The sequence below is a fragment of the Pteronotus mesoamericanus genome, unplaced genomic scaffold (genome assembly GCF_021234165.1).
Source record: "Pteronotus mesoamericanus isolate MK-2021 breed Mesoamerican mustached bat unplaced genomic scaffold, CSHL_Meso_final scaffold_54, whole genome shotgun sequence".
NCBI classification, from domain to species: Eukaryota; Metazoa; Chordata; class Mammalia; order Chiroptera; family Mormoopidae; genus Pteronotus; species Pteronotus mesoamericanus.
This window is the reverse complement of record NW_026555321.1, coordinates 15119617-15136846: the sequence shown is the minus strand read 5'-3', so window position 1 is coordinate 15136846 and position 17230 is coordinate 15119617. Positions and strand designations below refer to the sequence as shown.

The following is a 17230-nucleotide window of genomic DNA, read 5'->3' as shown; positions in this document are numbered from 1 at the left end:
AGAAGGTTTAAAAAGCCAATTTTTGATTCCTCACATCCTTGAAAATGTCTTCATTCTACTCTTACATATGATTAATAGTTTGGCTAGGTATAGAACACGAGGGAGCAAATAATTTTCTTTCTGAACTTTGAAGGCATTATGCCCATGTCCTTTAAAAGATGGTCTTGCTGTTGAGAAGTCTGATGCAGCTCTGAATTTTGTCCCATTGTGACTTTTTTTCTCCCCTATGCAAGTATTTAGAATCATCTCTATCCTTAGTTCTCAGAAATTTCATCATAATGTTTTGTAGTAGGGGTCTTTTTTTCTCTTTCATTTATTTGGTTTGATCCTCGATTGACTCCTTGCAATTTTGATTTGTATCCTTCAATTCAAGGAAATTTTGCTGATCTCTTTGATAACTTTCTCCACTTTATTTTTTCTTTCTTTCTGAAAATACTATGAATCAAATGTTTCCTCTTTTTTTTTAGGATTTTAAACAATAGTGGCAAGATTTATTAGAGTGAAAAGAGACAGTGCACCCTTGGAGAGGCAGAGAGCAGGCAGGCTATAGTAGCAGCTGTGTGAACTCAGAAAAGGAAAAGACAGAGGCAAAAAGGAGAGTTCTCCACCGCTGCTCGCTGCTCCCCTGGTTGCAAGTCTTGTGGGGACCCTTAGAATTCAGGAGAAAAGGAGAGAGTCGTGCCAAAGAGAAGCACGCAGGTGGGTTCCAAGGAGGCACCCGTTTCCTAATATTTGTCATCTTTTTGTGTGTGTGGTGGTATGATAGTGTGGTGTGGCGGTGCCTCTCTCGTGTGTGGTGGTGGTTGTCTTATCTTTTTGTTTTAATTTCTGGGAAATATCTTTGATTTCATTCTCCAATGTCCTTTTGAATTTTTATTTTTTTCTTTTTTCTTCTTTTTTTTTTCTCCTGAAGGCATTTAAATTTGTGGACCCCAGTCCCAACCGTTTAGATCAAATTACTGAGTTAATGCTCAGGCAACTGGGTTCCAACAGCAGGAGCCTTAGCAGCACGTCTGACCTGGCATTTGAATCAAGTTTTCCCTCTTCAGCAGAGATGGTAACAGTTTCCTGTAGTTATTAATCTTTGAGTAACTTGAACTTACTGTCTTCTGTTCCTCCGGAATTTCCAATAATCTGGTAAAGAATTTGTATATTATATTTGATCTGTGTGAATTTTTATTTAGATGATCATGTTTAAGTGATGGGGGACTCAAGAGCTGGAAAATTTTAGTTTAGGTGACAGCTAATAAGCTTTGTTATCAATGCAGGTAAAAGACTAGAGTTTCCCCAAACTGAAGGTATGACCCACCCTGACTCCAGGAGACCATAAGCAGCTCCACCTTTGTGCCTCAGGAGGACTGCAAGCAACCAAGATGATGGTGTTTGAACCACTGTGCTCCAGGGTGAGACTCCACTGCCCAGGACAAAGATAAAGACCACCGCCCAGGGCGCAGATGAAAGTGTGCTGCAGCTTTTATCTGATTAACTTTTCCCCTGAATTCCAAACCCCTTACCTACACTTTTCTTCTCCTTATAAAAAGGGTCCGTTTAAAATAGAATTTAAGATGGTCAGTTAGGGTACAAACCTGCCGTCTTCTCAGATCACTGACCATCTGAACAAAGTGCTCATAAAGATTCAATCCCTGGCTCTGCTTTTTGGTTCTGGTAGTGGCAGCAAAAATGCCTGCTTTTCCAGTTTCATAAGTTCTAAATAGTTCTTTCTTCTCTGGTTGTTCTTTTAAAAGTTCCAATCTTGTTTAATGGATGCAACATCTTTCATCTCTCAGGTTATCTTTTATGTTTACATTTTCCTCTGTTCCTTCTGTATTTGTGTAAATACTTCCTGTTATCTTGTTTTGACCACCCCCCCTCCCCGCCCCCTCACTTTCTAGCCTGATCCTTTGTAGGCACTACAAAGATGAGTAGTAGCTCCGTGTCTGTTGTAGGGCTTGTTGATTCCTGGGCTTTCCTAAAATGTGATCAGATGATGCGGCAGCCTTTATTTTGGTAGAGCCCCTAATATTTTTTTTCCCTTTGGATGTCTAACTTGTGGTCCGCGGGCCACATGTGTCCCAGGATGGCCCAACACAAAACCATAAATTTACTTAAAACATTATGATATTTTTTTGTGATTATGTGTCCCAGTGTATTTAATGTGCGGCTCAAGACAACTCCTCTTCCAGTGTGGCCCAGAGACACCAAAAGGCTGGACAGCTCTGGGTGGGAGGTGTGTGCCCCTGGCGGGGGGGAGGAGGAGGAAAAGGGAAAGGGTGAGTGTGCTCCTGGGAGGGAAAGCACAAGCTGGGACCTTGGAGGGGGCGGGGGGGCGCAGGTTTTGAGGGTTCTTAAAGCCCAAGAGTCTAAGAGAGGTATGAGGGGAGGATCTCAATAGAATATTCATCAGCTCTAGGCCGACATGCCAAAATGAGATTAATTCCCTTAACTTCATCTGTCCTTAGGTGGGGTTGGCAAATGGCACTGATTGGATTTCTGCTATCTATCTCCCTGAGGAGGGTGATTTAAGCCAGTTACCCTCCGGTTGGAGAGAAGTGCAAATCATTCACTCTTAAATGTCCCTTAGTTTAGGGAAGATAGGATTTACTAATGGCTGCAAACTGCTTGGCATCTAGATTTACTAGACGACTGTAAAATGCTTGTTTAATTACCTGTCTCGGTTTCCCTATTCTGTTGGCCCTGGTGCACCAGACTGTCTCAAGAAGCCTGGCTTTGCTCCTGGCTGCTGGCCCTGGAGGGGCCCTTGGGAGAGGGTGCTAGGGAAACTACAGAAAGGTCCCTTTTACTTTTAAGGCCCTGTTTTCAGCCTGGAGCTGCCCCCTCATTACTTTGGGCTTAGTGACTTTGAGGCTCAAAATCACTTTGAGAAAATAAATCCAAAGTTTCAGTGGAAGGGAGTGGGAGCTGGTGCAGAGAGGTAGGGAGTCAAGGTAGCATAGGATGGAAAGTGGAACTAAGAGTCCAACTACACTGAATACAGACTTTCAATCCTTTGCTTTTCAGAGCCAAGCTTTACTATCCCTCCTTCCAAAGGCTGGGCTTCTCAGGGATTATCCCAGGCAAATTGGGTGACTCCTGGGGAAATTACCACCTGATTCCCATCAAACTTCATTTTTTTTCCTGCTCTGCAAAATCAGTTGCCATATCTCCATCTCCCAATTTTCTAACATTTTTGAAATTTATTAACTTGTTTTCTCTTGTATTTTCCTTTCCCTTGTGATTTATTATCTTTAAAAATAAAACTATTAAAGGTCTTAACTGATGTGACTTAGTTGGTTGGGTGTCATCCCACAAAGCAAAAGGCCATCCGTTCAATTCCTGATCAGAGCACATGCCTGAGTTGTGGGTTCGGTCCCTGGTCAAGTTGTATATGGGAGGCAGCTAATCAACATTTCTCTCCCTCTTTCTCCCTCCCTTCCCCTTCTCTAAAAATAAATAAAGTCTTTTTTTTAAAAACTATTAAAGACCTCAGAAATGAAGAAATTCACATTGATATAATACTAGTATCCAATGAAATGACCTTATCTAAATATCACCAGTTGCCCCAATACCGTCCTTTATAGCAAAAGGAGCAAATCCAAGATCATAGTGTGATTGTTTGGTTACTCTGAGAAGCAGACACCAAGATTAGACATTTAAGAGATTTATTAGGGAAAAGACCTGTGAAAGATAAAGGAAGAGATGTAGGCAGGAAGAGCTTTCAGAACATGACACCTGTGAAAGGAGAGAAATGAGGAAGTATTAAGAAGGAAGAACTCCAAGCACCCCCATGTTCATTGCAGCATCATTTATAATCACCAAGATGTGGGAGCAGCACAAGTGTCCATAAATAGATGAGTGGATAAAAGAACTATGGGACATTTATACAATGGAATTCCACTCGGCAATAAAAAAGAACATTTTGCCCTTTGCAACAGTATGGATGGACCTGGAGAACATTATGCTAAGTGAAATAAGCCAATCAGAGAAAGACAAATACCATATGACTTCACTCATGTGGAATCTAACAAACAAACTGAACTAACAAGCAAAACAGAGACAAACTCATAGATGGAGAACAGATAACAGCTAGTGGCGGGGGAGGGGGCGTGGGGGAGTTAGGGGGTGGAGGGATTGAGCAAAAAGGGAAAACAGACTCATGGACCCAGACAACAGTGAGGTGATTGCTGCGGGGGGGGGGGGGGGCTATAAGACGACTAAGTGGTAATGGAAAAAATACAACATTATATATTTAAAACAAAAGGAAGAACTCCAGACTACAGCACAGTTCTGAGAAAATGTTGGCCCGGCCAATGAATGGTCTCTGAGTCTGAGCTCCCCACTAAAGGAAAAGGGTCCAGTTCCAGTAACCCTGCAGAGCTTAGTCACTGGAGCGTGGGCTGGTAAATGCTGGGGTAGATACACGGAGGCAGCAGGTGGACGTGAAATCAGGTGTACTCCCCACAGCATGTCTTCTTAAAGGGAGATGAGCCAGATACCTCCATAGCCCCAACCCATGCACAGCATTTAGTTGCCATGTCTCTTCTTGTCTCTTTCAGCCAGGAACATAATATTTCTTTGTCTTTCATGGCCTTGTCATTTTTTGAATATAGGCCAGTTGCTTTATAAAATGTCCCTCAGTTTGCCTCAGTTTAATAAGTGTTTTCTTATTAAAATTACACATTTTTGTCAGGGATATCACAAAAACAGTGCTGTGTTCTTCTATCAGGGAGCACACACTGTCAACTTGTCCTATGACTAGTAGTGTTAACTTTGATCTCTAAAGGAAGGTAGGATCTGCTAGCTTTCTCCACCGTAAAATTATTTTTCCTTTGTAATTAATCATCATTCTCTGTAAATATTGTTTCTCACTAAACTTTTACCTATCATGGATGATTCTTGTCAAAATCATTAGTACTAGATAGTTGCCGAATAGTGACTTTCTAATTTCATCATTCCATCTACATTATTACTTGGCATTATACTGCAAGAAAGCTTTCCTTTCTTGCTATTTATTCTATTCAATCATTCCTGTATTTATACCAGTATGGGCTCATGGATTTCTATTTTATTAAACAGTAATTTTACTCATGCTCAACGTATAGCAGTCCAGGCCATCAGGAGCCTCTTCAAGCTTGTCCCTATGCCTCTTCGGTATATTTGTATTATTTTTTGAAAGTTTTCTTTTTGGCTCCCAAAGATATTCCAAGTTCAAATATGAACTGCACCTGCCCTAGGGTCAGCTATTGCCCCAAAGAGTCCTAATTCCTTTTAATAGAGAATGACAGTTAGAACATTTGTGTTTTGGTGTGCTCATTATTACTAGATAGACACTGTTTCTATGTCCTCTTAGAAGATATAGTTAGGGAATGTATGTACACAGGCATCTATCTCAGTTCTGTAATGTTTTGCTAAAATGTGTTTAGATACAGAGATATGGGTTTTGACATGGACACAGGCATAGACAGAGAGAGACAGAAACAGAGACATAGATATGAACATAGCATGAGTTTCCACCAGTACCCCCAATTATTATCCAACGTAGAAGAATTACTTCTATCCTTCTCATATATCTGTAAGGTTTTTTCCCTTATCACTCAGCAGCCTGGCTCCTATTGTCTTCAGTATATTTACTTATCTGCTTAGGCCTCTGTATGTAACCAAATTCCCACTGCACTGACTACCCCTTGCGCAGCCACATCCTTGCTCGGTTCCTAACCGCACCGGTGCCACCTTACATAGGCCACCTCCTCATCAGCCCTCAATGTTACAGCTTCCGGTGACCTATTTTACTTCTCACATGATTAGTTTCCAAGATTGAAGTCAACTTAGGAAAGTTGATACAAGACCATTTTTAGCTGCTGAAGACCCACCAACCCCTAATCACTAAGTCACCTTCTACTCTCCAAACTCAGCATGGGATAAAATCATGGTCCTGTCCTCACACTGGGCCTTGGCCAAGATCACTGTGTTTTACCCGTACCCCTAATTCTGAATATCTCAGAGAAAACATTAGGTGTGATAGCATCAATTTCTTTCTGCCCAGAAGGCCTTGAACACATTATGCAAATGAAACCACCCACTTCTCAGAGTTCTGCAGGTTGGCTCTTTGCAAATTCAGACAAAATAAAATTTTGCTCTTTTTTTTTCCCCATTACTAGGGCTTGCATAACCAGCAAGTTCTCACAAGAACTACCAGTGGGTAACTCCTTTGCTTCCACCCATTCCTCAATTAGCTATCGGGTTCCCTTAGTGCAGAGCAGAAAAAATAAAAAAGGCATCCTTTTGCATGACTTTTACCATATTATAAAATCCTTGCTTTATTGTTCTGACTCTCTAGACTCTAAGTTTTTTGAAAGCAGACATCATATCACTTTTCATCTTTGTAGATGCAGTGCCTAATCTAGCCATTGTAGACTTTATAATTTGTTAGCCTTTCTTTGAACCTTTTCTTCCTTCTTCCTCTTTGTACTTCAAGGCTCAATACCATTTACCAATGTTCTTTGTAAGGCTCAGTTGTTTTTTCTGAATAACTTAGGGTTTTTGCCAGGATCAGTACATTAGCGGAGATCAAGGGACAGTCTCAAGATTTCTTTAAGAAATAGCCATTATAGAAACTTTGATGTCCACCAAAGGTGCTTTCCAAGGACCAAGGGCCCTTTCAAGGTCTACCAGGCTTCCACAAAGAAAGAACATCTTTTACCAGAATCTTTTCAGTCCTTGAAGGATACTCCAAAAATCCCCCTTCAGGTCACTACTGGAGACTTTTCCTGAATACAGGTGCTTGCTGCTATACCAATGACTATTTTACTAGAAAGACTAGAAGGACTAATGGAATCTCATAAATCCATCAGAGCAGACCTTCTCTTGCAGCTCAACACCAACTTGGGCAGCAGCTTCAAACCATAGGATGGGTGTCCTTACAGTAGTGAGGTGTATCTGCTTCCCTTCTCCCAACATCGGAAAGGCCTCTCATTGGTATGAGCTCCTCAATTCCATGAATACACCAATGCAAAGCAGTTGTCCTCAGGGATTGATTTTAGTAGACTCATCACAGTGGGAATTTCCATCTGAACTCTCCTCACAGTCATGCTTGAAACTGGGCTTTGACCTCACCCAAATGCACTCCCTCCTCTAAGATTGGATGAACTTAAGGGCATCAGACACTTTACCATCCTATCCCTTGGTCAGGATGTAAGAGGATCTCCTCCCCTTCCTCTTTCAGCTGTGAGTTCTGTGAAGCCTACAAGTAGTAGGTAACACACATAACACAGAAATTGTTGCAAGAAGTTGTTGAAAAGATGGAAGGCTTCCCAATTCTTTGTATATACTATCATTACCCTAATAACAAACTCAGAGAGAAATAGCACATAAAGGAAAACCATGGTCCAATCTTACATAGGATCATAATGCAAAAATCCTACTAAAATCCTGGCAAATCAAACCCAGGAATATATAATCATAATATATCCCAACCAAGTAGGGCTTAACTCAGAAATATGAAGAATGGTTCACCATGAGAAAATTAACCATTTCAATCTGAAGAGGATGTATTTCAATAAATGAGAGAACTTTCTGTAGCTAAAGATCTATTCCTGATTTGTAAACATTCTTAGCAAACTGGGAGGGGATATAGGTGTCCTTAACTTGATATATCAGAAATCTTCAGCAAAAATAAAACTCCATAGTGAAGCATTAGAATCATTCCCATTAAAGTCAGGAAAGAAACCTTACTTTCAATATTATACTATTGATCATAGGCAACACAATAATACACAAAATAGAAACGCAGCATATATGTAACAGGGCACATCCAGGGCCCCCCCAAAGGGTATTTGTAACGGGGTCCAGAGATTGGGGTGTCCAAGAAAAATATATTCTCCCCACCCCAGGGCGGGCCACCATGGGGGATGGGAGCCTTGAGCAGGGCCATTGAGAGTCGTTTTGCATGTCAATAACAGGATAGCATCATTCCTCATATGCAAAAAGGGTTATTTTGAATATCACGAAAGCTAATCGGGAAGGTTTAAAAGACTTAACATAGAATGTAACTGGAAGAGGAGGAGGAGAGACTAGGGCCTACAGGAGACACAAAGAGACAGAGACTCTGGGAAACAGTGTGAAGACCATGCGGGAAGAAAGAAGGAAGAAAGGACTCTTGCTAGTGGGCCATGAGAAATGCCACATGGTTATGGATTAAGAGCTGGAGATTGCAGCAACCCAGCGGGTGGTGCTGAGAACCGTAGGAGGCCTGCCTAGCTGAGCCCCAGACTTCTGTTCTTTTTCTTCTGAAGGATGGTACCCCTGACTGGCCTAACTGGGCAAAGGGGCGAAGGCAGGACTGTGTGTGTGTGCTGGTGATGGTTTTAAAGGGATTTTGAGATTTAAGGGCGACATTTAGCCATTAATCAAAACTGCATAACTTTTGAATAAATAGTTCCTTTTCTTTTCACCAAACTCTGCCATTCAGAGCCATAATTCCAAGGGCAGCGGGCAAAGGACCCACAACCAAGGGACCCCGAGGAAGGGGACTGTCGTTTCGGTAATAGCATTTGGGCAACCCCTCCACAGGTCCATTGTTCGGTAACATATATACTAAAGAGGTAAAAACAAAAGTGTCAATATGATTGTTTACCTAGAAAACCCAAAAGAAATAATGATAAGCAATTGAGAATATTGACCAAAAAAATGAGGGTTCTATGAAAAGTAACCTCACAGAGCCAGTTGTAGTGGGTAGTCATGCCCCAGGCCTATAACTTTTTTTAAGCCAACCCTGTTGATTGTTCTAGTGAATCTAGGCTAACACACCTTTGAAACACCAGAATATCCCTCTTCTAAGGGGGTATAACCCTCAAGAGAGCAAACAGTCTTAACTATCTTGTAATCCATTCCCTACCTCCATGTAATTCTGCTTTAATTTCAAATGCATAAAAGAAGTTGCAAAACTGTTATTGTCAGGAACATAATACATCTTTCTCCGCAGCATATGTCAGTTTGACTCAAATAAACTCATGAAAATTCTCTACAGGTTTACACATTTCTTACATAGACAAGACTAATAAGAGTTCAGCAAGATGACCAGATACAAGAATAAGAAAAATAAATAAAACAAAGATATGGAGCAATTTTCAATCTCATTATATATCAAATAAATGTGAATTAAAACAATGCCTGCCCTGGCTGGCTTAGTGGATTGAGCACCAGCCTGAGAACTGAAAGTTCGCAGGTTCGATTCTCTGTCAGGGCACATGCCTGGGCTGCAGGCTGGGTTTCCATTTGGGGGCAAACAAGAAGCAACCAATAGATGTTTCCCTCACACATTAAAGTTTCTCTCTCTCTCTTTCTCCCTCTCTTTGCCTCTTTCTGAAAATAATAAAATCTTTAAAAGAAATAAAACAATTCTTAATAAATCATTATCAACTTTTAAAATTTATTGGTACAATCTTCTAGGAAGGGATTTGGCAACAGGAACTAGGAAAAGAGCCATCTTTTGGCTTCTGCTGAAACTCTGTCCTAAGGAAATATTTCAAGACATATAAAAAGAAAGATGCACAAAGATCTTCATGAAATCTGAATTCTCCCTCCATTATGCCATTCTAATAATGTAGCTAATTTCATTACTGTCCAAAGTGAATTAATCCTTATCTTATTTTTAACACTGCTAGTCACTTTCTCCTTGACTCCCTTCCTTGCGCTATCACATTTGGAAGGTGGCTGTGAGAAGTAGGAGGAAGCAGAGGTTTTAGAATCACCCATGTTGGAAACTGGAAGCTGTTATCTGCTTGGGTGTGTCACGCCTGAAGCCATAGACTGCAGAGCCAATCCAGAAAGGAGAAGCAGATGTCCAATGAGAGGAGAGTGGCTAGAGAAATCCAAAAAGAGGACCAGAAAGCAAAGTGGGTCAAAGACACCCTGAGTCGGAACAAAAAAATCTACATACACAGACAAAATTCTGCGAGTCCCTGTGACTATCTCAGCTGAATTGTATCCTCAAATCTCAGTGTGTGGAATCTTTTATATGCTTCCCTTCTATTCCTCAGTACCAATCTCTCAGACTTACCTCTTTCTTCTGTGATCTTTCTCCCATTTAATCATTCAGTCTTTCTTCCATTTATCAAATAAATATTTAATAACCACTATATGCCAAGCATTGTGATATGCCATGAAGCTACATAAAAATAAGATAATCCTTTTCCTCAGGAGCTCGGCTAGTTGACATTTCCTTTTCTGACCACTTCATAAATGTGTTACCCAAGGTTCTTACCTAGACCTTCTTCTCTCATCCCCACCCATGTCTCCAACTGGTAATGTCTCACATTATCAACTACCTCCTTGGCTTTTTTATCTCATCCGGTAGATATTTCAAACTCAGGATGGCCAACACCAGATAGTCATCTGCCACCAAAATGGAAGAGATCATCATCAACCTAGAAACTCCTAAGTCACCCATCAACTTCCCTCTTTCATCACATAGATCCACAACTGGATCACAATGGTAACAATGTCATCTCCTAAAAAGCTCTCAAAACCGCACACTCCTCTCTAGTCTTTCCAACTCTACATTAGTTTCAGGTAGACATTACTTTGCAATAGCCATCTCACTTTTTTCCTGTCACCCAAAATCTTCCCCTTCCACCTAGTCCCTTATTACTACTGACAGCAGAATTATCTTTCTACAAGGAAATTTTCTTTCTTTTCTTTTTTAAAAAAAGTTCTTTCTTTTCTTATTAAGATCCACCATTGTTTCTGTATCCATGTTCTCCCCTGCATTTTGGACCTTTAGATTTCCTCCACCTGTTTCTCCATCTTCAGCTCTTAACACCACGCTGGCTAAACAATTGCTTATCTCTCCCAAACACAAGATGCTTTGGTCATTCTCTATAACTTTCTTTGCCCAAGATGCTCTAACCCTTTTTTCCATTTGATGTATACTGACACCTTTCAAGATTAACTCAGATAGTACTTGCTCTGCGAAGCCTTTCCCATCTCCTTCACACAGAGCTGTCCAATTTTTCTACTGTGCTCTGTGCTTAGAGATATACTCTTATTAAGGAAGAATCACAGTTGGTTTCTATTCATTTTGAAATTTATATTTGTTTAGTTAGCTGTCTCCAGATATAGAAGTGACTGTCTAACCATAGAGGGTAGGGATCTTGTGCTTTTCACTTTACATCGCCCTGTACCCAGCATAGTTACCACCACAAGTCTTTGCTGAAATAACAACTCACAGAATAAATGATAAATGGAAAAAGAAAGATGAATATTAGGAAACAACATGTATCTCAGTGAGAGGATTGAGAAATGCAGACTGAGGAATGGTATGAAAGTCACAGAAGAAATCAAGAAGAACCACTGGTGTGCACAGAAAACAAACCTGCCATCTAGGAAGGAAGGCAGAGATCAGAGAAGACTGGACAAAGTAACAGCTGGGAAGAGTCCAGTGGGACAGGGAATATCAGAATCCCAATAAAATTTTTGTAATTTGACTCCACAAACACAAACAAGTCTCATCAGTTTATCATATCTATAAAGATATGGTTATACATAGTTGCCAGGGAAAATACTGAAGAAAAAAAAAACACACACACACAAAACTTACACTGGGCCAGCAAGGCATTCGATCAAAAAATTTCCCAGAGTAGATGGGTCTGACGCGATCTGGAGGTTCCACTCCTGGCTCAGTGTTTTCAGCCTCCTTTTTCTCTTCCGGTTGTTGGCCAAACTGGCACTCAGGAGGTTCTATCACCAAGCCCATTTGGGGCTCTGCATTCATTTCATCTGGCTCCCCGGGTTGCGGCAGCCCAATGTCCACCTCCACGGGTGGCTTCATCTCGGCACTGGGCTTCATTACCTCACAGGTCGACTCCTTTTCCAGTTCCTGGCTGGGTTCCACACCCAAAGCTGACTGCTTCTCCACTGAAGCTTCTAACCATTCCGGGGCACCAGCCACAAGGCCTCTCCTGCTCCCTAGAGCCTGTGGATTTGCACACACCACGCCCAAGGGAGACCGCGTTATCCTCCCAGCACGCCCTGCCAGAAGACACTCATTTTCTAAACCCACTCTTCTGGGCAACATTCCCAGAGAAGGTTTTGTTTCCTGTGAGGCTGAGACCCTGTTGACTCCTAAATTAGTACTCCTCTCCATGAGAGTCCTAGAAATATTCTGTCTCTTTAATCTCATTTCAAGCCCCTCGTTCAACGGAGGTTTTGTTTCTGATGATGCAATTCTCTCTTCATACTTACTACTAACCAAAGGGTTCTCCCTCCATGGGGAATCTTCTTTTCCTAATCCCACTCTGAGCCCCAACCCTGTGGGAGATTTTGTTCCCATGAAGACCCTCCTGTCTCCTAAATCGTCCTTTCCTTCGTGGGTTAATCCGACCTCCACGCTTGGGGGAGATGTCCTCTCAGACATCCTCATTCCCCCAACAGCACTCATCTCTAAGTGGAGACCTGTTCCTGGCTCGAGGGACGTTCCCAATTCCTTCGGGGCCCCCAATCCTTTGGGGGACCCCACTCTCACGAAAGAGCACATCTTCACTCCCCACTTCTTCCTGCCTACTACTACTTAACATCTAGCGAGCTCACCGAGCGAAAGGCGGTGGAGGTCTGTTTACCTCGTTACCTGGGAAACAGGGGCGTGGCTCGGCGGGCAATTCTTTCTCTGGCGGATCCGCCCATTTTTCCTCTTTTTCCAGTCTTGACTTCTCTCTCTCTCGGCCTTTCTCTCCCTTCCTTCCTCTCTGATTCTCCCTACATCCCACCCCCCTTCGTTACTAGATTTGGAAGGCAGGAAAACTTAAAGGATGCGATCTTGGACACTAGATCAAATGCTCAACAACTTCTCTGTGATTTCCCAATTCAGTCCTTTCAGGATGGGATCAGCTGTGGGCTTCCTCCAGGTTGTTGACCTATTCATTCTACTGGTGATCAGGGAATAAATAATACTGTTTCTGGTGGTGATCACTAATTTTACGTCCTTCCTTGTGCAAGCACATGCACACTGCATTTAATTCTTTCAGTGCTAAAGAATTACTTTAGTATATTAAATTATTGTATTTAAGATATATTGGGCATCTGTAGTATAGAAATATCTCGAAGTCTTTGAGAACTCTCACACTTTAATAACTAGGATTTAAATGGTATTGAAAGTAATACATTAAAGCTTGAGGTGTGTTACACAATATGCATATTTAACTTTTTAAATATTGTGGCACACTTTGTTTCTGAGTATGGGATTTTCTTTAAATTGGGTTTACACTGTCGGGTTTTAATCAAAGTTACAACATTTGGTGAATATTTGTCACGTTCTCCATATATAGGGGACATAGAACATCTAGATTAGAATTTGAATGGAATTCATAGGATTCTAGTTTTTTTAAGAACTCTATGAAAAACGTGTGAAATCAAAACAAAATATGAAAAGTGATTGGGGGATACTATTTAACATTTGTAAAAACTGTGTAGCATAATTTTCTAGATAGTTAATAAAAATATCCTTCTCCCCCAGGCATTTTAAATGACTTGATAATGTGTAAATCAAGGTACGTTTGTGTAAGTGTTCAGTCAATTCTTTTAGTTTACAAATATCTACTGAGTCTCTACTTTGTGTCAGTGCTGGGAATATGATGGAATATAAGCCAATCCCTATTTATAGAATTTATATTATAGTAAGGATAGATAACCATCAAGTAAATCAATAAATAAGATCATTTCACATACTGATAACTTATGAAGAAGACAGAAAGCTTTGATATGGAGGGAAGCTACTTTATTCTTTTATTTATTTACTTATTGATTTTGAGGGAAGCTATTTTAGAATTAATAGGCTTAGAAGTCAACTGAAGTCAATTGGTCAATTAATAGGTGACATTTGATCTTGCATGATGCTCTAAAAAGACATGAGCTTTTAAAAATGATTACCTCAAATTTCCATTGCCTTTTTCTCACTGCCTTGCCACCACCCACAGTTCCTTGTTATAGTATCTCCAGGCAGTTGAAGATAAAAGTAAATGTTACCATTCATTACCACCCATGCAAGTTTATTTTTCAAATACACAATGGAGAAAATATACCCTGAAAGAGAAGGCAGAAGATACAGGGCATTGTGGATGATTGAGAGAGCTGTTAGGAATTTATGAGTGTTTAGAGATTTGAGGGCAAAGGCAGCACTAATGACAGTGTTTAAGTCTTTATGACTTTATTTAGGGCCGATCCTTTTTGTAGTTCCTTAACAAATTCTATCAACTAGTAGGATCCCACAGTTAACACTAAAATATATACAATTATAAGGCCTCCTCAATTATCTGGGGTTAGTTGGGGAAAAAAAGATATTGTGTGAGTATCATTATAAAAGCAAAGCTTTGTCCTGGCTGGCGTGGCTCAGTTGGCTGGAGCATCATCCCATATACCAAAAGGCTGGGGGTTCGATTCTTAGTCAGGGCACATACCCAGGCTGCAGGTTTAATCCCTTGTCAGGGCATGTATAGGAGGCAACCAATTGATGTTTCTCTCTCACATCGAGGTTTCTATCTCTCTCTCCCTTCCTCTCTCTCCCTTCCTCTCTCTCTAATATCAATAAATGTTGAGGGGCAAAAAAAGCTTTACTGGGGCATTTCAATCTCTCCAAAATTACCACTGGATCTTAGAAGTGCTGGACACTGGAGCAACACTCTCCCACACACACAAAAAAGAAAGATATGACTGAACTACAAAATATTGTGGAATGTATTGAAGGAGATGAATTAAAAGACAAAATCGGTAGAAAGAAATGAAGCAGTATCCTAGAACGATGAAATTGATGAAATGGGAGTTCCTAGCAATTCCTGTCAGCATTCATGTGTTATTTGTGAGGTATTCTCAAGTCAAATATTGACCATTTGAAATATAACACCAAGTTCACAAATATTTTTCACTCTCTTTTTCCTAAGCTCCAAGGGTCATTCTACTATTTTTGTAACTTTCTAAATAAACTTTCACTTATAATTTTTTTAAATTTTTATTTATTTTAGAGAGAGAGATAGAGACATCAATTTGCTGTTCCACTTACTTATTTATGCACTCATTGGTTGTTTGTTGTATGTGCCCTGACCAGGGATTGAACCCATGACCTTGGCTCATAGAGATGATGCTCTATCCAACTAAGCTACCTGGCCAGGGTCATTTTCCCTTATAATCACACACACACACACACACACACACACAAGTCCTCTGCAAGAAATTGAAATGATGAATAAATTATGGCCTTGGCACTTAAGAACTTTAAAATCCTAATAGGAAAGACTGAGGAAAGTCTAGGTGCTCTGTAACTGTAAAATAAAGCAAATATTAGAACTATTATAGAAGTAAAATAAAGTATACAAACCAAAAATGATAACTAAATCCTGGAGAAGTATCCTTAGCCGCTGTCCAGGGAGTTGGCATCCCAGTCAAGGTAAGACCTACAGTGATGGGTGGTAATGGTGCTCCAGGTGGAGAGAACAAAGTGATCAAAACACAGGCAACATTGCGGGAAAAGAGAGTAGACTGGTATGATTAGGGGACAAAAAAAGAATTTGGGGAGAGGTAGGCTATAGAAATAGAATGAAAGAAAAGTGGGTTAGGTCTAGAGTTGAAGAATTTTTGGCCCTACCTAGCAAGTAATGATATACCGTTGACCACTTTTTTAAGTGTGACTGCTTGAAACGTAAAGAATGAATTGAAAAGGCAAGAGTGTGCATCAATTTCAGTTTATTTAAATGTTATCGTGGCTCAGGAGTAAGGATTAGATATCAGTTTGAGGATTAAGGAGTTTTTGGTGATAGAACGGACAATGTTCCACGAGATAAAGGAAGAGTTGAAGATGACTCTGCCCTTTCCAGCCCAGGTGACTGGGAGGATGTTAATATGTTTCAAAGCAGAAGCAGGTTTGTGGTGGTATAGGTTTGATTTTGGACACGCTGTTGACATGCCAAAACTGATGCAACACAACCTGTTTCCTGATTCTTCCGATTGTGTAAGAGGTATTACCATGATTAACATACCATATTTGAACAACCCCTTGGGGATAAAGTGCCACAGATACTATTTACCTATGACACATTACACTCTTCTGGTTAGTAACTGGGGAGTGATCTGAAAGACTGGCTATTCAAGTGTTCCAATCATCTTCATTGCATAATGTTGACTGAGCACCCACAGGATGTCTTACCCCAAGTACATATCCAAGACAATCAATATTGATGTCCTCACAACAGAGCTAAAAATGGTAAATTGCATACCGAAAAGTAGCCATTATCCTGAGTGAAAAATCAATTAAACAGTCTACCAAAATACAAAACAACTTTTTGTTTTGTTGTTTTGCTTCAGATGCCTGGCCAGATACTGCCTATTGCAGATTTAACCAAAGGAGCCTGTCTTACCTAGGTCTGCAGTGGAGGGTACCGAATGTTTTGAGTTGTTTTTCATTAACTAGAATTACGCTTAAGAACTCAGGTTCTTTGGCCAGCCTGCAGGTTAGAATTTCATCACCAACTCTGTGTTGATCCTGGACAAATTACACAATCTCTGTGCCTCAAAATCTTTACCTGTAAAACGGGTACGCCTCATCCATTAATTCCACAACCGTGACTGAAGACTGTCTAGACTGACAAAGATAACACTTAACCGCCTTTACTGACCCACCCATCCCCAGGGGTTCTCTCCTGCTAGACACAGTCCGCAGACGGGTTGCTAGGAGTGGGGTGTTGCGGGGTAGGCAGAGGGAAACTGTGAGTTAATAGTCACCGCCCCACATAGCCTGAAGCAACAGAGCCGAGCACCCTCCGGCTCTCCCGAGAACCTGGAAGCAATGGCAGTTTTACCCAGCCCCAGGCCGCAGGGAGTCAAAGACTTCCGCGGAGATAACAATGGCGCCAGCGAGGGCGGGGCGCGCGCGGCGGTGGGGAGGGAGCCCGTGGAATTGCGGAGACCACGTGACACACCAAGCTCCGCCCCGCGACCAGCTCCAGCGGGGAGGGCGTGGAGAGGTACGGAAGAGAGGACCAAGCGTTCGGACTGGAGGCGACGGGAAGTGACGAACGGGCGTAGCTCGCTACGTGCCGCGACGTGGCGGCGAGGCCGGCTCCGGGCGGCGGAAGTGGCTCCCGCGCAGGGACTGGAGTGTTTGTGTTTTGGTTCGCGAAGGATTCCGCGGCCGGCCTGAGGGGAGGAGGCAGTGGAAGGAGGAGGAGGAAGAATTAGTGGGAACTCGAGCGGC

The 17230-nt window shown here is 41.5% G+C and overlaps 1 protein-coding gene across 1 annotated transcript in view; it reads right to left on the bottom strand.

The window, feature by feature from the left end:
- Positions 1–12529, bottom strand: part of EFHB (EF-hand domain family member B) — a 48250-nt gene extending 35721 nt beyond the window's left edge. Inside the window, exon 1 of the mRNA XM_054594858.1 lies at positions 11594–12529. Coding sequence (XP_054450833.1) covers positions 11594–12529 — 936 coding nt within the window. The remainder of the gene's footprint in view (positions 1–11593) is intronic.
- Between the last annotated feature and the right edge of the window lie 4701 nt (positions 12530–17230).